General features: G+C 40.1%; 1 protein-coding gene across 1 annotated transcript in view; it reads left to right on the forward strand.

The window, feature by feature from the left end:
• ATP8A1 (ATPase phospholipid transporting 8A1) overlaps positions 1–24,523 on the forward strand; it is a 780,070-nt gene that overhangs the window by 550,569 nt on the left and 204,978 nt on the right. Inside the window, exons 24-25 of the mRNA XM_086963885.1 lie at positions 3,786–3,850; positions 19,453–19,625. Of these exons, the coding sequence (XP_086820011.1) occupies positions 3,786–3,850; positions 19,453–19,625 (238 nt within the window). The remainder of the gene's footprint in view (positions 1–3,785; positions 3,851–19,452; positions 19,626–24,523) is intronic.

A 24,523-nucleotide genomic window follows, 5' to 3' on the forward strand; every position in this document is an offset into this window, starting at 1 on the left:
AGTGGGAGGCAGGATACGCCATCACCTGCACCCTGGAGGCCGATAACGTTTGACCATTCTGTTATCCAGATTGTGCAAAAGGGCTACTCCTTCCCCTTTGTGACTACTCCTCCACCCATGCCACCAACTAGCGACAGGCTGACAAAGGACCATATCTCCTTACTTACAAGGGTGCCTGTGACAGAAACAGTGGTTCCTGTGGAAAAGTACTAATCAATATTGATAATACTATGCTCAATCGCAATGGTCATGGGTTAAGGAGATGTCAGAAGGAAAGGAGAACAAAGATGAGCTAAAGCAGGAACACAAATATAGCAGGAGACAAAAGTTAAGGATGCAAGCCCTGCAATGGATATATCCACAGTTAATCAAAGAAGACTGGATGTGTTCTATGCATCTTCAAGACGTATATTTTCACATACCCAAAGTGAAAAAACACCGAAAATTCTTAAGATTGGAAAATCCAATTATCAGTACATGATCCTTCCATTTGGTCTAAAGTCAACACCCAGTACATTCTCCAAATGCAAGGTAGTGGCTGCTGCTCACCCCCGGAATTTTTTTTAATTTAACACTATCCAGATGGTTGGCTGATTAAGGCTCCTTCTTATCGTTAAGCACAGTTGGATTTCAACATAGTGACCAAACTCTTGACAAAGCTGGGCTTGCATACCAATCACGAGTAGTCGATTACTTCATCTTGCCAACTTCTCGATTATCTAGAAGCCACTCTCGAGAATATAAAAGGCGAAGTGTATCCTTCAGAGGAGAGAGTGTCTACCATTTTTATGAAATGTCACCAACTCCTTCAAAAGTCACATCCAAAGGCTCAATAGATCTCATCTCTACTAGTGTCCATGTCATCTCGGATTTATCTAGTTCCAAATGCGCATCCCCAAATGAGACCTTTAGAACAATGCCTCGATCCCAATAGAAAGACAATTGGTAAGACATACTCTTTCTCATAACACAAGCCAAACAGTCCCTGATGTGGTGGTGCAAGAAAAGCATTCTGCTGAAGGGAATCCCCATTTTCCAGAATCTTCCAAAACAGACAGTTGTCAAAGATGCTTCCTTGACAGAATGGGGAGCTCATTTACAAAATCTCACAGTACTAGGTAAATGGTCACAAAAAGAACAATTGTACCACTTAAATGTTTTGGAATTGAAGGCGGTCCATCAAGCCTTGAAGGCATTTGCACCATTCAAACAGACAATACCACAACAATGCACAAACCAGGTGGCACTAAATCAAAGATTCTGCCTCCAGAAGTTCAAACAATCTAGCACTGCTTACTGCCACAAAATCTAACGATTCCAGCAATTAATTTACCAGGCTTTCAAAATTATCAAGCAGATCTACTAAGCAGATACTTCATAACCAATCGTGAATGGGAATTAAACAAATCAGTCATATTAAGTATTTTCCAAGAAGGTATATTTACCGACATAGACTTATTCGCCACTGGAGAAAATGCAAAATGCCCAAACTTCGCATAGAGAATGTGGGATCCAAACTCATTGGACAATGCCCTTTTGATTGATTGGTTGAAAAGTTTTCTTTGATCCCAATAATTTCGACAGTACTAATCAAGCTCAAAGCATTGGATGCCTTAATGGTTCTAATGCAAAAAAAACTATTGATGGTCAGAATAGAGTACAATGCCATACATTCACTCCAATACAACTAGCCAGGGTAATGAGCTGTGAATCCCTGAGACCGGTCCCTGGATGCTTGTTTCTGGTCTAGGGAGTTCCTGGCTTGGCAATTCGGGCTGGACTGTTCCCATGAGGCACAGTGTCAAGACTGATTTGCATATGGCTGGGTCTAAACTGAGGTGGCATGGTGAGCTAAATAGCGATGAATTTAACCCAGATCTCTTGACTGGGGTGAATGTTTAATTTGCTCTGCATTCCGTCCATCATCAGTGTGTCTTTTGCTAAATGATTCTAATAGCAACAGAGTGGCCCAGGCAACGGTGATATCCAGAGCTACTTCACCTCTCCATCAAACCCCACAAGAGGTTGCAGTGCAAACGCAACCTCCTGTCGAGGATGCTAGGGAAGATTTTTCTCCCCAAAATACACTCCTTGAATTTGGGGGTATGACTCCTGAAATCATTCAATACAAACACTTGAATCTTCCTTCTGATTGTATGACCATTGTCTGGTAAGCTATATGCCCGAGCACAAGAGCATCTTTCACTTTTAAGTGGAAAAGATTTGTCACTCGGTGTCTTCAAAATAACAAATATCCAATTAAATGGCAGGAAGGTGTAATTGTACATTATCTGCTTCATTTGGTGCAACCAAAATTACAATTCAACTCGGTAAAAGTAAATTTAGCTGGCATTTTAACATACAGAACAAAACCCAAACAAAGATCCTTCTTTACTGCACCAGTTGTTAAAGACTTCTTAGAATGATTGAAAAATAATTGTCCTCATTTTAGACTGCTCCTCCTTGGGAGTTGAATCTAGTTTTATCCAGATTAATGGCTCCTCCTTTTGAGCCCATACATAAAACCCCAATGCAGCACCTCACCTGGAAGGTAGCCTTTTTGTTATCTTTTACCTTAGCAAGAAGAGTTAGCGAGTCACAATCTCTGTCTTCTTTAGAAACATTTACAGTTTTTTCACAATAGTATTAAGAACACATCCTTCTTTTGCCAAAGGTTGCGTCAGATTTTCACATCAAATTCTCAATTTCACTTCCGGTATTTTTCAATAACCCTTCTTCACCAGCAGAAAGGACTCTTCACTCCTTACATGTTTGAACAGTTCTTTAGTTCTGTTCAGCCAGAACTAAAGAAATCTGCAAAACAAACCAGTAGTTCATAAATTGTAGGCCTTTAAGAACTGATATGGCTTCATCTAAGCAAACTATAACTAGATGGACAGTTTTCGATTACTCTCAGCGAGCTCATTTTACACGTGGTAAGGCCAAATCATGTGCCTGGATAAAGAAATGCCCCAATTACAGACATTTTAAAGCTGCTACGTGGAAATTTGTTCATACTTTCGCTAAACATTGTTTAGATGAACACTCAAGCGCTGATTCTTTGCTAGGTAATGCAACTTTATTTTTTTCCCTTTATAGCTGTATTTGACTACCACAAGTTATGGATTTTTTTTGCTACTCTATTCTATTTTTATGACTATCAGTGAGGATCCTATGATGTAGAATGAAAGGTTACTTGTATTCCTAGTTCTGCATTGTCAGTATCCTTACTGAATTCATAAACAGTCCTTACTCCTTCCCAGTTGTCAATACATTTGCTAAATTTTTGCTTTTTATCCATTACCGCCATTCAAAAAGAATTGAGGCTGTGAGGCAACCTGCCAGTACAGTGCAGGCGGGGAAGGGATGCTGCTGGCTTCTTAAAGTAACGGTCTATTTTCCTCACAGTCGTGAATGATTAATTGTATTCTCAATATGATTAAATGGTAATTATTTCGTTAAAAAAGGAAATGAGTAATGTGAAAGCACCAGTCTATGATAACGCGGTGCAGGAAGAGAGATAATGGCTTACCTGTTTCTTTGAGGATAAAGGGTAAAACTGTTTTAACACTATTCCTGCGTAACGTGGCTCTGGCATCACATATGTTTCAAAATGTAACCGGGAAAGCCTTGATTGTGTAAAGCAAGTACAAACTAGTCCAAAAGGCATTGCAAACTAACTCTGTTGCTACTACATCAGCTTGTGACCCATTTGGGTAAAGAAAATTAATTAAATCTATCTACCTACCTATCTGTAATGGTGTTTCTTTGTTGTCTTTTTCTAGGACACTCTTGTAAACTCCTGACAAAGAACATGGGACTCATAGTGATTAACGAAGGAACTCTTGATGTAAGTACAAATTAAAATCTACATTTAATTGCAATTTAAGGTCAACAAATGTTGTCTTCATGTGCTTTTTGTGTCATTGATATTATATAGATGACTGTCATAATAATTTGCTATGTTTACTGCATTCAAAGCCACATTTTGTAATTCTGGTTTCTGGATTTAGATTTCTTTACAAGAATACTGAACCTTAGAATAGTAATCCCATGTAAAGTCTTGCTTTAACTCGCCATAAATTCTTTACTGCATTGAGGGATGACATTAGGAATGTATATATCTGCCTTTGGCTCGGGTGAGTTTATTCCAGGAGGTTGGCAGACATGCTAAATACTGCCAGCAGTGCCCTGATACTAGCCAGGTTCTGACAAACTCCATGTAACTCAAAAGTGGTCATTTGCAAAGGACCCGTTATTCCCTGCTTACAAATCCTTATGTTTCCCCCATTAAAAGTTGAAGGGAAGCGAATCTGCAGGAAGTCTATCATGAATCTGAAATGACTACCTAAGAAATTGGGTTTTTGATTGAGTGAGGTCAAAACCCTTCTCAAACGCCACCCACAATCTTCTCAGGGTGAACCACAAAAATCACTAAATTAACCTGTGAATACCAGTCTGGCAGCTTCACACAAAAAATAGTTGGGTTTAACTTAAAGTCACTTTGTTACTTATTTATGCATCACAAAAACAGTTATTAAGTGAAAACATAACATGAGATATCCCACACCAATTTAGAAAAATAGCTTGTTCAGTATCTGTTGCCACCGCCAAGAGTCACTTGTCCTTGAACTTACCTGCTGGGGCCTTACAGGTTCAGGAAGCAGCCACCGCTAAGAGTCATTGGGGCCATTGTTTCGAGGTCAGGATGCCAGAGGGGAGGTAAACTACTGCTCCCAGCGTCCCTTGCGGCGTGCACGCCGCTGACGGCAGCTGGCAGTGCCAAGAGGCGCCTAAAAGGACGCTCGGGCTCCCGCTGCGTGGGGCGCACGCGCGTCCGCGCCCGTCAAAGGCCGGAAGAGGCTGGGCTGGGCCACCCCTCCAAGACTCTGGACTGAGAACGGTATATTAGTTTTTGTGGTATTGTATATTTTTGCAATATTTCCTTGGTGGTTGTTTTTTCTTTTATTGGTTTGAATATGTCAGGTCCATGGCAGGGACCCTAGATGCCTTTTTGTTAATAGCAGAATCTGCCCTTATGCATGAAATTCAGCTTACTGAGCGAATGATTCTCTTGAACCCCCTCCCCCCCTTCCCCAGAGTAGACTTTCTCAGACCCCTACGATCTTGGCATCTAGTGTGACAGTTAATAACAAGGTCCTGTCTCCATAAACTGGTACCCCGGTACAAGTTGGATTAGATTCCCCGTCGAATATTGTTTTATTATCATCATCTGGACACAGTACTATGGGACCACATGTAATAACTAGTGGACAAAAGGCCAAATGTAAACGTAATCACACTCATAATGATGAACTTCCTTCAATTTCTCCTAAAGGAAAAGGCAAAAATAATACAAAACCACGCAAAGCTGCTATTAATCCCACGGGGAGGAAAGGGAAAAGGGCTACAGGCGTAGGTGAATTAGTGGGGCAAACTGTTAGTAATATAGAGCGAAATAATTCAGGTAAACCCGAGGAGGATGAGAATTTCTGGGGCAGACTTGAGACATTGATGTCGACCCTTTTAGAACCCATTCATTTAAAAATTACCAGTATTGAAGCCCACTAGTGAAAATGGAGGAGTTGGTGCAGAGTACATGTCAAACTGCACCAATAGTTGCCACCAGTGTATTAACACATACATCTCCTCATAAAGTGAAAGATAATGCTAGGAGTACGATTTCCAACCCTGCAAATGCTGACCAATTGAAGAGCAGGGAGGTTAACACCATATTAAAACACAATAGCCTTGCCCGTATAATTAGCAGACCCTGTGAAGTAAACACAGGAGGGATAAATAGGGGATGTAATGATGCAGTCGTAAACGGCACAGACCATCAGGGCCAAAGGGACAACATTTATAATCAATCATTAAATTTAAATTTACCTCCAGAAGCCACACTGTATACAGTTGTTTTGGCTAATGTCCCACCTTTGGTCCCTAATGTATTAGAACATCGGTCAACGCTAAGGAACAAGTCACTTAATTTCCTTACTAACAGGAGAGGGCTTAAAAACTCTCTTTTTTCTGACTTTAAGGATTAGCTGGGTTGGTACATACCCTAAATCTTTAAATGGAGACTGTGTTGTTTTAACTTTCAGGGCACTACACTTGGTCCGTACTATCATTTAGAGGGGCTTTAATGGGCATGCCAACACTCATGACATCAATATTCTACCTTGGGCTTTTTTTATCGCCCCTTGGAATCTGTAATGAATTCAGGTCCCAAGCGTCTAGCAGAAAATTACCTGGGTTTTAGGCAATCAAGATATAGTATACCAACATTTAATCATTTTGAGGCCTTGAGTGGTTTGGAAAATAATGATTGACTGCACCCTGAGCCGTGCGCAAAACTAACCTGTGAAATAGGGCGGCATAATAAAAATGTTTTTAATCAGACCCCATCCCTGGGTAAGAGTGTATGTCCTATTGCCAATTGTATTGAGCAATGTTCAGGACCTTTGATTAGTGGGAATAGTGCTTTACATCTGGATATCAAGGAGAAGCCCTGGGGCCTCTCACCGGAGCTCCCCTTATATAGTTGCTCAAATGAGGTTTTGGGGGATATTGCGAGTGAGAGGGTTGAGGGGCACAGTACCCTTGGTATTAAGAGTCCAAATAACGACCAGGCCATCCCTAATGCCTCCTCCCAGATAGTACAAATTAATAGGATTTTACTAGAAGGTGTAAATACCCTGGTTACTGCTCCAATTATTGCCAAACCTCCACCCTGCCACATTGTCTCCTGGAACATCGCTGGAATCCGATCAAAAATAAATAACCCATTATGCTGGGATTTTATTCAACATCAAGAGGTGCTTTGTTTCCAAGAGACTTGGACCAAGGAGCCGGGGCATTTAAATGGGTATAGGACTTATCATACCTTGGCAGTTGAGAGCTTGTGGGAGAGTTAAGGGGGGGCAGTGTGTATATCTTTCTAATAATCTGAATTTAAAACAAATGACAGAGCCCGTTAAGGATATCTATTACCAACTTCTTGTGATGCACTTGGACTCTGTTTTTTCTATTGCCTTGGTCAATTTTTTATAATAATATCCCTTTAGGAGCAGTAGGTAATGTTATCAAGAATATGTCTCAAGCACTGACACGCCTAGCTAAAAGTAAAAGGAAAGACTTGATGTTACTTTTGGCAGGGGATTTTAATTGTACGCTATGTGGAAATGCAGAAGACAACTGTGGAGCATTGTGGGAAGAGGGTACAAGCCCCTCACACTTTAGTCATACTGTTTTGGGTGAACAGTTAAATTAACTTATTAATAGTTTTGACCTTGGTTTAGCTAATGAATTATGTGCACAGCCATCCCCCCTACCCCTCACATTTAGTGGTAGGGATTGTCGCTCTCCTATTGATTAAGTTTTTGTTACTAGTAACCATGCTCACAGACTCCGTTCTTTTTATGTCACTGATAACTCACTAAGTGATCACTTTCCTCTCTGCCTAGTTGTCACATTGCCAACGAAGAAAACCATAGGCATAAGCAAAAGAGATCGATTTCCAGAGAACTTATCAATTGGTAGTACTCACGGTTATTCCCTACGATGGGCCATGGTAGATCAATCGGAAATGCTAAAATTAGTAATTGGTAAATGTAGGACAGAGTTTGCGATTTGCCTGAGTGAAGATACTTCCCCTGTGACCCTCCTAGCCTCTTACTTAACAATAACAAATACAATAAGGGATTCCCTTATTGGGCAACATAAAAGTAATAGAGTTCAGAGTGGGTGGTTTAACTCTAGATGCACTCAAGCTTACGCACTTTTAAAAACCAAGAAGCATTCCTGAGGTGAGGGGAGTTAGGAATGTATATAAATTAGCAGTCAGAGATAGGAAGAACACAATAAAGCAAGAGGCTTGGGAGGTCTTGCACTTAGCCTCAGTATCTAATGATAGTGCAGGCTTCTGGAAGGTTATTAGATCTCCTTTTTTTATCCGAGGAAAACGGTCCTAAAATTGAGATAGCTTTCCCAGAAACGGAATGGATTAAGCATTTTGCCAAGGTATATGAAGGAGATGAACCTTTAGCTGTTGCTTGTTCCACTAACTATCTCCTTAATTCAAGAGATCTTGTGTTTACCCTGGAGGAGGTTTAGAGGGCCTTATGTGCCAGTCAGGGTGGTAAGGCTCCTGGCCGAGATGGTATCCCCCTAGATATATTCAAGGTGAATGTACCTCTGTGGGGGCCCCTTCTGGTGCAGGTGCTCAATGCAAGCTGCAACTCTGTTTTTTTATCTACCTGAGTAGAGTCCACTATGGTCACTATTTTCAAAAAGGGGGAATAGACATAACCTGGATGTTATAAACCGATTTCCTTATTGGATTCTTTTACAAAGGTAGCTGGTCGGATTATTTTGGAACGCCTCCTGATTGGGCTGACAAAAATTCCATTTTATCTGATTTGCAATATGGATTTCGGGCCGGTCTAGGGACAGTAGAACAAGGCTTAAACCTTTTACTGTTGGTGGGGAAATACACAAGGGCTAAGAAAGGAAACATGTTTTTAGCTTTTGTGGACCTCTCGGCCGCTTTTGACTGTGTGGTCCACTCTAAACTATGGAGATTGCTGGGAAACGTAGGGGTTGATGAAAATATTATTTATTTCCTTAAGCGTTTTTACAGTGACGCCTCGGTTCGGGTTCGCTATGGTATGAAGGGTGAACACATGGCTGCAATCCCAATTAGTAGTGGATTCAGGCAGAGATGTGTCCTGGCTCCATTCCTTTTTAACTTTTATATAAATGGGTTGGAGGATGCCTTGTGCAGAGATAATATAGATTCCCCTTATGTATCTGGCCACCCAATTCCGGCTCTTTTATACGCGGACGATGCCATGTTGATGTCACGTACTCAAGTGGGCCTACAGCGTGTTGTGGATAGTTTTACCCTTTTCATGAAAGATCTTGGATTAAGGGTAAACTCCACTAAAACCTTTATTATGCCCTGTGGCAGGGGTTTTAAGATTAAGATAGAAATTTTTATTGCAGGACAGAAGCTTGAGGCCACTAAAAAATGTTCTTACTTTGGCATACTGTTTGCACAGAACGACTCCTGGGTACAAGCTGTAGCAGCAAAGAAATTGGCGCTCTTACGCACTACATCTGCCATCACTATTTTTGCCAAAAAACTGAGTAAAAGACCTCCAGTTGAACTAATTGAAATATATAAGGCAAAATGTGTATCCGCTGCCCTTTATGGGAGTGGAATTTGGCGATTTGCTGATTCTACACCTATCCAGTCAGTCGAAAAGTCCTTTTTAAAATATATTTTACCTGTCCCAAGTAGTACCTCAGGATATATCTGCCATACAGAGCTAGGCCTTAGATTTATATCTGATTTAATCAGACTTGAGCCTGTGCTATTATGGCACAGGCTATGGTCAAAAAAGGAAACCAAACTGAATAGAGATATCCTTGCAGATATTTTGAAATTGGAAGGAGCAACGAGGATCCCCTGGTTGAGTTATGTGTATACATTTTGTAAGGATCTTGGTAAAGCAGAGTACTTCTTAAATCCTCTTACTATCACAGCAGTAACTAGAAAGAACCTGAGGAAAGAGGACTTGATCCTGTTGGATACTCTAAGAATGACAACTGAGATCATAAAGTCTACTGTCCTGCATAATCAAATGTTATTAACCACTTTTAATATTCAACCTTACTTAATTTTTGTTCCCGGCAACTATGATAGATGTTTATTAACTTGTTTCAGGCTGGGGATCTTTCAAAGACTGTTCAGTTTTCCCTCTATTAATGATTGGTCGCGAGATCTCCAGCCTTGTCCCTGTGATAATATGTCTCCCCAATCCACGATGCATGTTATTTTATTCTGTAAATTTTATGCTACTGTTAGACGACTGTTGCTGGTGCCTTTTTTAAAACAGTTGGGACTACGACAGTCTCGCCCTGCTCTATTGTTACAATTTTTAGATAATGAAAGAGGTGTTCTAATAACCACAGCCTTCTTGAAAAAAGTAGTTACTGGAGGAAATGTATGTTTACTTAAATGCCCTTTTACACAGTAGTAATGGTTCTATTTCATTTTGAATTAGTTAATAAGGTAATGCTGAATAAGTTTTTAAATTGTGTTCTGTGATTTTATAATATGAAATTGACTTTGAATATTTTAATTGTATGAATTTATGAAAGCTATTCAACAGTCAAATAAAGCTATTTTTGATTTAATTTTATTTGAGTCATATTTAATAAATAAAATGAGACTAAAATGACAAAAAGCCAAGTAATAGAACTGGAGATATGCAGTGTTAAAGGTTTAAAACTAGCACCAAGAACCAGAAAGTTCTAAGTGTAGCTACCTGTTCGCGCCTGACCAGGACAAAGTCACAAGTTCAGGCTGACGGCAATGGAATGTGGGCCAGAAACAGGGATCGTGTTAGTCCCACTGAAAAGTTACCGAACTAAAGTCCGGAACATAGAGTTCAATACTTCAATTTTTCACTGCAGGAGCTCAACTGTTGTCAGCCAAGGGACCAGGGCCTGTTTGAGATCAGGAACTCACTCCAGCTGAGGCCAGCAGTGCTTAGGAAGGTTTGGTTACAGGACCAGAGAAATCCAGTCACGGCCACAGGCCAGCTGGGAAGTTGCAGGGACACCTCTAGAGTTTGTTGTGTTGCTGTAGCTTAGAACAGGTTGTCAGCCAATTGACCCTTGGAGTTACTCCGTTTAGCCTGAGATAAAAGAATCAGGCCCAGTCTTCTTTCCCAGAGAGCAGGGCAGGCCGCAAGCAGCAGAGTAGTCCTCTGGGGAACACGTCAGGCCTCAAACCCTCTGGTAGCAGCAGTACAGCCCTCTGAAGAGCAGTAGGGCAGTAATCTGGGAACAAGGCAATCCTTCTTGTGTAATGACCCCAGGACCAGGAGAATACTGAGAAGTTGGTTTTAGAGTGCAATATTTATACCTGGTGCCAGTATTTGAAGTGGGAGAAACTTCTAGGCTCTGCCCCATCTGATTCTGGAAATGTCATTACTTCCTTTGAAATGTAAGTGAGGCATGGAATAGCTTTGTTTCAGTGTATTGGAGGAATACATAAAGGCAACTTCCAACTAGGCACAGTCATGTGACACAGGATACAGGCTGTAGGCACTATGTGGTTAGGACAAGAAAATAGCAACTTTTTAAAAAGTGGTTACACCCAATAGGGGGGCGGCCCTCCTAACCCAGAACCTGGGGCCATTAAATAATATGAAAACCAAATGGTTTCAGAAGAAATAATCCCACAGATATGTCAAAACACAAAAACAAACAAAAAAGACAGGTGCCCACAGTGGTAGTTTTCAAAACATTGAAAGAGATTATTCCGTACTTTTCACAAAGAGAACACAATACAATGTACAAGCAGGCAGTTTGAGCACAACATGTTACACTAAAGCAACATATAAGGTGCGTGAGGGGCACCTTTGGCAAATTGGGATAAAGCATTGATTGCGTCTGGTTCAATTTTTTTAATGTGGACAACTTTATTGAATTTTATACCCTTTGCCATTGTGATTGTATTTTGTTTACACCTTATATTGTCTGTATATGTTGGTTTAGTGTAACATGATCATGATCCACTGGTCCTTCTACTGTGGACTTTTTCCACCTTTTCCACCTCCATCTGGGCCTCTGTACTCTTCCTGTGGGTGTAGTACACCCAAAAACTAGAGCATTACAGGTAACTTGAGCGGCCGCGCCACCCAGCTCTTCTAATATTGGTGGTATTCCCAGAATACAGTCAATGGGCATTTGGGGACTAACTATGACCCTCGTCAGGGGCCACTTCCCTACCCCATTCTCGGGGTACCAGAGCCATAGGGCAGACAAATTATTGCCCCAAGGCCTGACCAACCCTACACATCTGTCCAGTATACTGATCTAGGGAAACAAACCTTTCCACCGCTATAGACTGGCTGGCACCGGTATCCCCCAGAGCAGTGACACAGATCCCATTCACTGTGATCTGATGGAAGTGACAACTCCCACCCTCTGGTATCACAAGCCTAGCCTCTGAGTCTATTTCCCAAGCAATAGAGATGAGGGCATATTCTACCGCCTGCTCCTAAGTACTACTTCCCCTGTAAGGCCACATTGGCCACCCATGTAGGGTTCCCACCAGTGAGTGGTTTCTTAGGACAGACAGAGTCTCCCTGCTTGTGTCCCACCTGGAAACCCTCAACGCTGTGGGGTTGTAAATTGGATACCCTGGGCCACTGCCTACCAGAACCCTCGTGCCCTCCTCATTTTCAGAAGGTGCATGGGAACCCTTTCCCCACACTTTACCCTGGGACTTGTTTACGTCACCCTGGACCTCTCCTTCACTCTGCTGAAAGGAACCTGACCCACCCTTCTTGGGGTCACTCCTAGATACCTTCTGGGAGTCTCTGATGCTGACCCAGAGGTCCACATCTTGGACAAGCTCCCTAAATGAACTTCAAGAGGTGAGCCTGAAATTCAGTTTTTTCAAAGTATTGCTTGACTGACACTGGTCCCCTTACAAACTTCATAAGGCCGAAATCCCTCACCGGCATGCTGGAGGGATGAAATGTGAATGGGGGACTTGACGCATTGGTTGTAGTATTGTCCTTCCCTTTCTATATATTGGAACCAGGTATGGTCCACTGGGGTGTATATATAAATGGCATCAAACCGACATATTCTTCAGCACTCACCCTACTGTATGATTCATAAGATCAGTGTTTCTCAAACTGTGGTTCACAAATCACTGGTGGTGCAGGAATCTTCAAGCAATAAATAAAGCTGCCTTTAAATTCTATATTAATCTTGTCACATGAGTTGCACTTCAAACACATACGACAGAAGTCAAATGTCAGGCTGTCTTTTGACAAATTCCTGCCTTTTTTAACATGGGGATTGGTGTTTACAAACTCCGCTCACTTTGCAGTCAGAGAATGAAAACTGAATTTAATTTTGTGACAATCTTGCTGGGGTACAGGGAGCGTAAAATGAAAGGCTGTAGGATATAAACGTAACACAAAAATATGTAAATAACTGTAAATGGACTGTACACATTCAGCAACTAGGAAAACAAAAATTAAGCATATTTCTTTGTAAATCTAGAAGTGTGATGGAAGCAAAGATCTTAGTAGGCTCAGAATATACAAGACACTTTACTTGGTGATGCACAAATGATAAATGTTCCCCAAAGCCTGTTTTCCACACATTCAGTTTGTGTGCAATATAGTTTTATCACAGTAAAACTATAGGTCACTCACGATGTTGTAGTTACATTAAAAAAAATCACCCACCTCATGTCCATTAAAGGTAAGTGGGCCGTGGAAGTTTGCTGTTCTAAAAATTGGGTTGTGGTGCCAAAAAGGTTATGAAGCACTTCACTAGACACTGATAAGACCAACCACGTGGGATTGGAAGTTGGGTGTTGCTATTGCTGTGGAGTCACCAACATGTTTAACCTGTGCATGCCGAGGCAGAAGGTTACTCTCACACATGAAAACTATTTGAATGGCCTTTCAGTGTGGCATCATACAAGATTGCAAGATTTTTTTTATTAGATTTGGTTTAGACTTCACCTGAATTCAACAAATACATAGTTAAAAGTGAAAACAATTTTTAAAAACTTATTAATAATGTATACAGATTATAGCAAGCAAATTCATGCGATGGTGATTTACAAAACTCAAATAAACTTTGTGCAGAGCAGAGATTGTGTCTAAACCATATAGGCTTCATATACCGGCGCCGGGCCACTACCAAAATCAGATTTGGGCAAACTAGCAACACATGTACAAAGTCTTGCACTCCTACTTTGCATACATCACACATTCCTGTGGAGCTTTCTGATTTATCCCATTTAAAAGTGTGGGTCTATAAGGGAAGAATCCCCAACTTCATTAAAATTATGGCACACCTGACGATGTGCTCTACAGAAAAAAGTATATATTGTTGCACAATTTTGTATTCTAGACTATCTGGGAGGTCTGCAAAGTGTTTTAGCTATGAACAATGATCTACATCCAGTTCGTAGATTATTCTTGGAGACAGCTTCTTTAAAAAAGCTTCAAGTGTCCAGGAGTCCAAGCTTTCAAAAGTGCTATCGTGCAACTGGACTGGATTAGTGCAATACTAAGATTTTTATTTAAAGTATGATGTGAGGAATCGTCTCTAAAAGTCTCCGATTTTAAAATGTACCTTAACCCCTTCACTGCGGCGGCTATTCCGCCGAAGTGCTAAGGGGGCGGGGCGGAAATGCGGCGGGCGCATGCTGGTGACGGAACCGCTCCGTCACCAGCGTCTGTTGCGCTGTGCTTATGACGGAGCGGTTCCATCATGGCCCCGCCCGCTCAATAGAACGCTCAGCGATGGCGCAGAATTCGCGCCGCGCAAGCGTCGGGTGGGCCATGACGGAACCGCTCCGTCATCAGCACAGCGCCACCGCAGCTGATGACGGATCGGTTCCGTCATCAGCATGCAAAGGGTTAAAGACCCTAGCTTTGCAGTAGGAGGTTATAGGCCCAGCGAAGTATATTTGTTATAGCTTTTGCGTAAACACTGACTATGGATAACTCCAAGCAAATTGCTTGGACAGGGACTGACTGGTTAACTCTGAACAGTTTATGTAATAAAATCCCTTCTCTTACATTTAATGGATGACATGCCTTGATCAGGATATATATGTTAAAATTGATGGATTTTTGAACGATAGACCTCGAGCAGGGTTGAAAAGTATCTATTCCCCGAGGAAGAGTAAACTCTCTGTAGTGCACTGACGTGAGCATCAGCCTTCATACCGATGTGCTTAAGATGGGAGGAATTTTGTACAGTCTGATTTAAAATTCTCCCCAAGTAAGCGTATTTCTGGCAATCTCCAGGAGCTTTTCGTCTATTGTCCAGTTAAAGTGGAGACATTGCTTTCTCCCTCTAAAGGGAACGACTTTTGTTTTAGAAATGTTTGGAATGAGGACATTTTCTTTAGCATAATGATCTAAAGCATTTAAGTTTCTTTTTAGGCCTGTGAGAGTGAGGTCCATGATTACTACGCCGTCGGGGTACATTAAAATATGTATGTCACTTGAAGCTAATGTTGGCGAAGAATTATTAATTATTGGAAAACACTCTGGGAGATCACTTATATAAAGGGAAAATAAAATGGGGACTAGAACACACCCTTGCTTTCATCCATTCCTCATAGGGATTAACCAAGTCAGTCCCTTTTCTTCTCCCAATTGGACTTTACACCATGTTGCAGAGTGTAATGATATAATTATGGTGAGTAGGTTGTTAGGTATTCCAAGCTTCACTGATTTAGTCCAAAGGGTTGGCCTAACTACCCAATCAAAACCAGTGGTAAAATCGACAAAAACACAATATGCAAACGGCTGCTTTGATACTACGTATTTAGCTATTACTATTTGCAGGGCTGCAATGTTGTAAGTTACAGAGTGCTTTGGACTGTAGGATATAAATGTAAATAACTGTAAATGGACTTTACACATTCAGCAGTTAGGAAAGCAAAAGTAAAGCATAATTTTGTAAATCTTGAAGTGTTACAGAAACAAAGATCTTAGTACACTCAAAATATGCAAGACACTTTACTTGGTATTGCACAAATGATAAATATTAACCGAAACCTAATTTCCACACATTCAGTTTGTCTGCAATATAGTTTTATCACAGTAAAACCATATGTCTTTGCAAATTTAGTGGCCATTTAAGTGGAATATGGCTGCCTGTAGTAGGCTCAAAATATGCAAGACACTTTGCTTGGTGATGCACAAATGATAAATATTCGCTGAAACCCGATTTCCACACATTCAGTTTGTGTGCAATATAGTTTATCACAGTAAAACCATATGTCTTTGCAAATTTAGTGGCCATTTAAGTGGAATATGGCTGCCTGTAAATGACAACACGCTCCCACTCGATGCTGTAGTTACATTAAAAAATCACGCCCCTTGTGTCCATTGAAGCTAAGTGGGCCGTGAACTTTGCTGTTCTACAAATGAGGCTGTGGTGGCTAAACGTTTATGAAGCACTGCACTAGATACTGATAAGACCAACCCTGTGGGATTGGAATTTGGTTGTTGCTATGGCTGTGGAGCCACCAACATGTCTATCCTGTGCATGTGGAGGCAGAGGGTTACTCTCACACATGAAAACTAATTGAGTGACCTTTCAGTGTGGCATCATATAAGCAGGTTGTGCATAGGTTGAACTATCCATATCAGATTTTTCAGGCAATCTAGAGCCCCTCTCTGCAGCGTAGAGATCTGAATGATGGTAAGGTATGAATGACTGCAAAGTATAGGGCCTCGCCGCATATTACTTATAACAAACATAATCATTTACACTGGTACATGACAAAGACAGGGATCTTTGCCAATATGATTGAGCAGTTTGGGTGACAGGTCTATCAGGATGGTGAACATAGTTAACTGGGGGATTGATGCCTCCCCTCTCAATATATTTTGTACATTGTCTATACGGACGGGTAGTATTTATTTTGGTTCCTAGCACTCTCACTTTAAGAGGTATGGGAGGTTAGTAAAAAAGCAACATCTGACATGACCATTATAAAGGAACAGTATGTTTAGTTGCTTATTGCTTCTACTAATGTAAATGGTGAAGCTGATAGTGACTTCATGATGGGTAACTACTTGGTCATACTCTTTGTAGGATATGAAGTCTTCCTCCTATCCTTCCTATAGGATTATGGGTCAGATGTGTAAAAGCATTTAGCAGTTGCAAACCCTGCAATTTGCTAAATCATAAATGTGTTTACCGCCAGTGGCTTTTTTAAGTGTACTAAACCTATTTTGCTATTCTGTACCAGGTTACCAAATCTCATAATGGGTTTAGAAAGGCATTACAAATTGCTATTTGGAAATGGATTTATTAGCCCGTCCCTTATAAATAGTGATTCAGTATGGTATGTATCAATGTTTTGAGACCGAAATCCGATCACAAAAAAAGTTTGCAAAATGATTTTCCATTCTTAAAAAGTCAGGGCATTCACTATTTGCAACTACTTTTTGAAAATGAAAATGTCATACATCCCTTATGCATTTCATGTATGGTAGAGGTGCCCTGGGTTCGTCTTAATATATTTGTGAGTCTGCATAAGAAAGGCCCTTGTTGTGATGTATATAGTGAACAGTATTGGAGCCATGTACATGAGATGTTTTGATTGAACTTTCACATAGTAATAGGTTTCCTGAAGCGGGCTTGTCATCAGACAGTACAGAGTGGAGGGATACAGGATGCATTGTAATGAGATTATATCTGTGGTCCCTGAAAGCATGTGATCTGCTTCATGAAATATAGTTTGGAATGTATTATTATTGCTTACTTCTGTGGTTTACTGTGCATTGTTCTAATAAATATTTAAAACAAAAACATGTAGTTTTTCTTAGATTTTATACATAGAGATATATCATCAGCAGTACTAGCATTGTAATCCGAATAATTGTTTTACATTTTTACTGAATTTAAATACAGCCTGCATCAAAAGCTGCACCTTAAACAATAGAAGATTTCAAGAAAAAGTGCAAAAGAGACCAATACCAATTGCAGTGACAGCTGTGTAGCCCTAGAGTTAACCATTTACTAGGAGTGGGTGGAACTTCCAGAGTTACATAAAAACTCAGTGAGATTCTGCTGTTCCGCCAATGGGCAGAAAATATGCATGTCGTGCTGCAATCTAGCACCAGTAGTGTGAGCAGCGCAGAAAAATCAGTGTGAACGGCACCATGCTGTCCACAAGATAGTGTGGCTATTCGAGTTGATTTTGCTGCTGCTCTAGTAGAAAATCTACTTGAGTGCCAGCAAATCTCCACGAGAAGCATCCCTCTGAACGCAACCACCCGTGTTAGAAAATATTGCTTGGGATGCCAAATCTCACTCACCAGCTCGCATTTATGGAGCCTTGTGGGAAAACAATTATGCAATGCAGCAATTGACGGAATTCACCCACTCTGTGTTACAAGAGTAACGCGGAGTCTGAAAAATTCCACAAATTCCGCGGGCAGACTCCTGCCATTTACATTCTGTTACTTAAGAGATGCACAATACAGTTAACAGTGTCAAGTACTGGTGGAGACAGCAAGAAGAAAGATTTAGTTTGAATTCAAATTGAGGTATAGTGAATTCATTGAGTAGACTATTTAATCATCCAGTTTATATGAATAGTTCACAAAGGTATTCAAAGTCACAGATTGTTATGTAATGCTATATTTGTGCTCATTGGTTGTACAGTTACTAGAGCATCTACTTTTTTTCATTTAAACCAATATGTGTATATTGTTTCAAACAAAGCCAGGGTATGTCCACAATATGTATTATTGCTGTTATACTTTTTATTAGTCCCATGTAGTGCCTCTGTGTTTAGGTGTCACTGTTGTAAGTTATCTTTATTTCAGGCAAATATTGTTTATATCTATCATATGCTGTTTTTTGTGCTGAGCATTGGAGCCTTCAAGAATTCAGGTCAAATTAGTCTAGTGAAACCAAGAGAGTAAGAACCTGATTTGTTAATATGCCCACACGTACAGCACTTTAAGCTTTTGTAGGCAAAGGGAATAAAAGAAAGGAACATTTATCAACTCTAATCTCCCATATGTATCGGTAGGTTACCTAAAACTCCCTCAGCTTATTTTTGCAACTATGTGCCTCATACATTTCCTATTTTATTAACAAGTCGGAACAGATGTGCTGTTAGAAGGCAGAATTCTCCCGAACAAGACCTTTCAACGTATCTCACAACTTTATACCATTTAGAAAAATTGGGCCACAACTGCTTTGTAAAACAAATTTATTGGTATGTTCTCCAAACATATGCTATTTGTTTCCCTACAAAATGTGCCCTATTACCGGCACTTTTGATGTTGCATGATTACATTTATATATTTTAATTGCATGAAGTTGTTACTTATTTTATTAATCAGGTACTAAAAACATGTTTTATAAACCCTCTTTTAAGTGTATTTCTGCAAGTGAGCGGTTCAATGTTTGTGACATCATGAAAGTAGTAACTCTAAAACTTTTAGCCCTAAGCCTACCAACAATGCATAGAGTTACCCTTTCCTTGGTGAATCAGCTTCATTGTGACTTTTTACTATCTTCATGATACTCCTAGAGAAACCTCTAGATTCTAGTCATCCTAGTATGTGAGAAAGGCACCTTTGTTATTAATCATTATAGTTATAGATTTTGAAAGCTGATATTGGCTTTGGAATTTATTCTAGAGCTATCAATGTAGCAATGTGATTTTTATATGTGGAAATGAAGTGAATTATGTATGGTACTGTTATTCAGCTGTTTGACATCAACCTTTTTGCTGCATTTACTTCAATTTTTTTAATTGACTATTGAGTCATTTTAAATCGATGGATAACATTTAGTTGATGCTCTGTCTACTTATGAAAAGTAATGACGATGTGTTTTCTTATCCATGTCTTTCAGGCCACACGGGAGATTCTCAGTCATCACTGTGTTACACTAGGTGATGCTTTGAGGAAAGAAAATGACTGTGCTCTTATAATTGATGGGAAATCACTCAAGTATGCATTGACGTTTGGTGTAAGACAATATTTCCTGGATCTGGCCTTGTCATGCAAAGCAGTTATTTGTTGCAGGTAAGCCTATCTGTTAGAAGATATTCAGATTGACATCTGAGACACTGTCTTTGTTGCAACTTATTTTTGTGCCACAATAAATTCACAATATAATTGGCCCATATGTTCCTCTTGTTTATGTACCGCCAAATACCTTTTATATCCTTACTAATGTAAATATTAGCACAATTGACTACTCCTCTGCTTTGCTACATCAGTTTGTCTCACAGTGCACATGCTTATCATTCTTAAGCACACCAGATGTAATTGACTCAAGATTGTGCAGACCTCTCTTTGCAATAGTGCACCTGTTTCAGATTTTCTCATTATAACCAAACATATCAATGTCAATAATAGAAGTATTTTAATTTGTTTTGTGTTGTAATTACCTTACAATGCAAAATAAATCCAGTGTACAAAGTATATTGAGTGACAAGTTTTTCAGTATTGATGCACTACATTTTAAAATGAACTTCCTGTTGGCCAAACCTGTATAGCAATCATGACAGTTTTCACAAATCTTTATGGGTTGATGGTGAAGTCTTTAATGGTCAAATTGGGGTCTTGCATGAGCAAAACAGCCATAATAGGAAGGAACTCTAGACACTACACTACAATGAAATATTCCTGTCCTCTGTACCAAGGATGATGCCAATTTAGTGCAAGCCATGTAAGTTTGGCAGTTATAAATGTTTATCATCTCCAAAGGAAAGTATCCTTGCACTGTAGTGGCTCCATATATTAAAGGAAGCCTCATCTGGTTTGATGTATTTCCTGTATTTCAAGCTTAAACCCGTTATTTTCGTAAGTGATTTAATTGTTATTACTATTTCATCAATTGTATCTACTCGTGACAAATTCTCTTTCACTAGTAAGATACACATCAAGTTGTACTTCAGTCAATATTGAATACAAAACCTGCATGACTATAATAAGTTTAGATTCTACTTTCTACTCTTTTTTTATGAATAGCAAAGTACAACAGTTTGAGCAAGCACATGGTATATCAATCCGTAAATGTTAGTGGAGGGGCTGTCATCTCTTAACAGTTATTCCTATAATGGCTGAATTCTGATTTTACTTCAGCCAAGAAAGACAAAAGTAGATCCATCAACCAACTCTGAATGCACTATGATATGCAGCAACCTGGTATTAGAAAGGAATTGAAGCTGTTGTATGAATAAATCTAGTCAGAAAATGTATACAACATATACAAATTCACCTCCAGTGCAGTGGAAAGTGGAAGTCAAAAGTGAAAGACTGCAATGTTGATACCATGATTTATAACACAGGATCATCTTAGCATTCAACTGCAATAAGATATCTAAAAACACTGGAAGAACAAGTCTTTGTTGGCTAATAGAGTAGATAAACGTTATTCCTGGCAAATAATGAAAGTGCAATTAGAGAAATCACAATGCATGGTAATGTGTAACTCAAGTCCTAGCAGATGCAGAATATTAACTCTGGCTCATTATCAGGAAGGTTTCTTCAGCTTTCACTTGCATGAAGACACCGGAAAACCAGAATACTTGGCAAACAAACTCACAAAAGCTGGCCAAAGTAGAATCTTGAGAAGCTCTAACTCCCTGCTGCTCATCCTACCAAAAACCAGAAAGAAGAAAACTGCGGACTGCTCCTTCACAGAAAATGCCCCCAAAATATGGAACTCTATCCCCCCGCATATCAGAACCATACCGTCCTATGCGGAATTCAAGAGCCAACTCAAATCCTTTTTCCTCATCCGTTCCCTAGGTCCTGGGTAACTAGGATCAACATCATTCCCCAAAACTATGTGATATCTCTGTATCCTATTACCAAGAAGTCCTACTGTACGAACTTCTCCTCCTCCCTAATTGTCATTCGATGATCGCCTTTATTTGTTATGTGTCTTTTTGTTCACCTTTTCATTCCTTTTACTGTAAAGCGCTCTGCTACCTTCGGGTCTTGTTAGCGCTATAGAAAACTTCTAAATAAATAAATAAATAAAATATTGAGTTCCTCTAACTGAATGCAACAGGGATGCATCCATTTTCAGTTGGATTAGTTCCTTTTTAATTATCTCCCTCTACACTGCGTGTTTTGCCTGTAGTCAGAAAAAAAGATCTTCTCCCTGGCTGATGATGCAATCCTCCATTTACTATCCTCTTGCAGAATGAGCTCCCACTCTTTCTGGCTATAAAGCCCAGCAATAACAGTACTCCTGGTTTCCACAGCTCCCTCTGAGTCTGTTGTTGGAACTCTGTTTGTTTTACAAACTGTTATTCCAGCATACACATCACTTGGCAGAATCTACTTCTAAAGGAAACACTGGATCATCTCCTGGAGTGAATCTGCCTAAAGTTGTTGGAGTTTTCTGCGATAGACAAATGTTTGTGGCCCTCAGGGAATCCTCCCCAAAAATGTTGTTACTTTTGAAAGGCTAGTGCAGGAAGAGTTTTAAAACTGTTTAGGAATATTCAGATGAAAAGCACATCATTATTTCTCCCTCTGGCAATTGTGGGTGTGTGGCAGTTATGAAAACATTTGTTGATCTACTAGACACAGTAAAAAAAGTATGACACAGGCTGATGTATATTACTTAATGTTTCCTGCTATGACATTAAAACAAAACTCAGATGATAACAACCTTATTAAGCATGATGAATTTGTTGTCATCACCACCAAATTTAGCACCATTTACGTGTTTTATTTACTGTCACATATTGAATCCTTCTGTCTCTTACTGAACAAACCAGATTACCAAAAACTGTCCTGATTGCTGATATTTAGTCTGTTTCCTAAACAAAAATGTGGGCAACTGCACTTTTCTTCCTATTTAAGTGTAGAAATGTGGACAGAATTGTGGGATACTGCACGCTCACCCCTTTGTGAATTACAGAAGGTGTGATTCTGGCCAGCTGATCTGAAGCCCTTAAAGGATACTGCCTATTCGCTATAATCTTTTGTATTTCTTTATTTGGATGGGTGTACATGTCCACTCAGCTTTTTAGTCAGAACCTCACATTGATAGGTAAGGTACCACCCCAACATCATCTGTTCAAGTGAAGGAGGGCCTTGAACTGCAAACATTGCAAAGTGTTTCCCTACCCCAGTTGAGATTAGTTAGGGTCATGAGATGTTTTGCATCCGCCCATTAACCCATCCAGCTCTAATCTGTACTTGTTAATGAGTGTTGGTTGTCCCTGGCTGCTTTTATTAAGGTTGACTGAACAGCACTTCCTGTGCTTATCATTACTTTCATAGTGATCCGTTAGCCTGTACCGGTGCTGAAAGTATCAAAATCATGTGGAAGAGTTTATACTCCTCTCCTTCCATTCGGTCTTTAATATTTTAGGGACAATTGGGAATAATATGACTCAATTCTTTACCATTGAGACATCCACTGATTGGAGGAAGTGGTGTTCACATCATTCTCTGGGAGCAAGACCTCCCCTAATGATTCCTTTGGGTATTCCTATAGTCAGTTGCTCTTCCTGAGGTCACCCTCTTGGATGTAGGGTATAAGCAATATGGCACTTGAGTTTTTCAAAAAGTATACAAAACGAGGAGGACCTGGGGCACAGGGAAGGGAGGTCCAGTATACGCGCCCCAAGAGCTAAACTGTGAAAAGAGAGGTATGCAGTTCCTATGGAAAAGGGGTGTGGGAGTTCTTACCAGGTAAACACTAGAGGGGAGTACTCCTTATAGGAACAAGGGCCCTTACACACATGTGGGGTGTCATGCTTCATCATCGGGCAGCCCTTCGTTGGGCCGGAGCTGCAATGCCCAGCGCGTCCTGCGGGGGAGCGTCTTTGCCAGAGTTCTTTTCTTTTTGCCAATGATAAGTATGGGCTTGTGATGAGTGTAGGGAGTGAAGAGGGTGAGTAGAGTGTAGGAAAGTTTAATCTAATAATAACCATAAGTGCCCATTAAACCTATTTTAATTGGCGGGTTCATATGTCATAATAAAAACCTTCAATGTTGCAGGAAATGGATATAATGGTCCTTTCTGTCGTGTGGGAATTAAGGATGTGGGTCTGCATGTCTCATGCCTCTTAATGTCTGAGTGATCGTGGCATTTTTTCAGGACCAGTAAACCCTTATCTACTCACTGAGGGGTGATGAATGCAAGTGTGTGACACCATACCCTCACAAAATGACACCAAGAGGTAAGAACCTGTAGACGTCACCCTCTTGGATGTAGGCTGTAAACATTATGGCACTTGAGTTTTTCAAAAAGTAGTCACAACATTTAAATTCTCTTAATCCTTACCTTCCAAGTGCTTCCACCTTATCCACTAAAGTTTGCCCATTGTAATACTGCTTGTTTTGCTTCCAGCTCAAAGTAAACAAAAAAAATCCTCCTTCTTGATATTCAGGAAATGTTAATTTATTGATATCAAGCTAGTTTATGGGCAATTTGAAAGCTGCTATATATTTCTCCAATTATTCTTTCTGTAGGATTTGTGCTGATTCATAGAATTTCACCAAGAATTCAAAATCTCTGTTTCATCATCAGTAGAGCCATAAACAGAGACAATTGTAAAAGATCCCGCAGCTGATTCTCCCTCGACCATAACCCATCTCCCCCATTGATCCTCTTTTTTTCTTTTAATTTTGAAGACGCCCTTCCTAGCTAGTATAGCCACCCCCCTTGTCTTAGATCCTTGTCTTGTATATGCAAGCACATCGAATCCCATTTGATCCAACATAAATTTGTTGTTCCCCTCTATATGAGTCTCTTGGAGGCAGGCTACGTCTAATTTAAACATTCTTAACATAGCAGCAACTTTCTGTCTCTTCCCCCCATCATTTAAACCACAAATATTTATGGAGGCGATCCTTAATGCCATCTATACTTGCTAAATGTTTCCTTCCTGATATCCCCACTATACCACTCCTCAGTTAATGTGTTCAGTGCTTTTAACCAAAAAGAA

Source organism: Lissotriton vulgaris, chromosome 3_1 (assembly GCF_964263255.1).
Source record: "Lissotriton vulgaris chromosome 3_1, aLisVul1.2, whole genome shotgun sequence".
Classification (NCBI taxonomy): Eukaryota; Metazoa; Chordata; class Amphibia; order Caudata; family Salamandridae; genus Lissotriton; species Lissotriton vulgaris.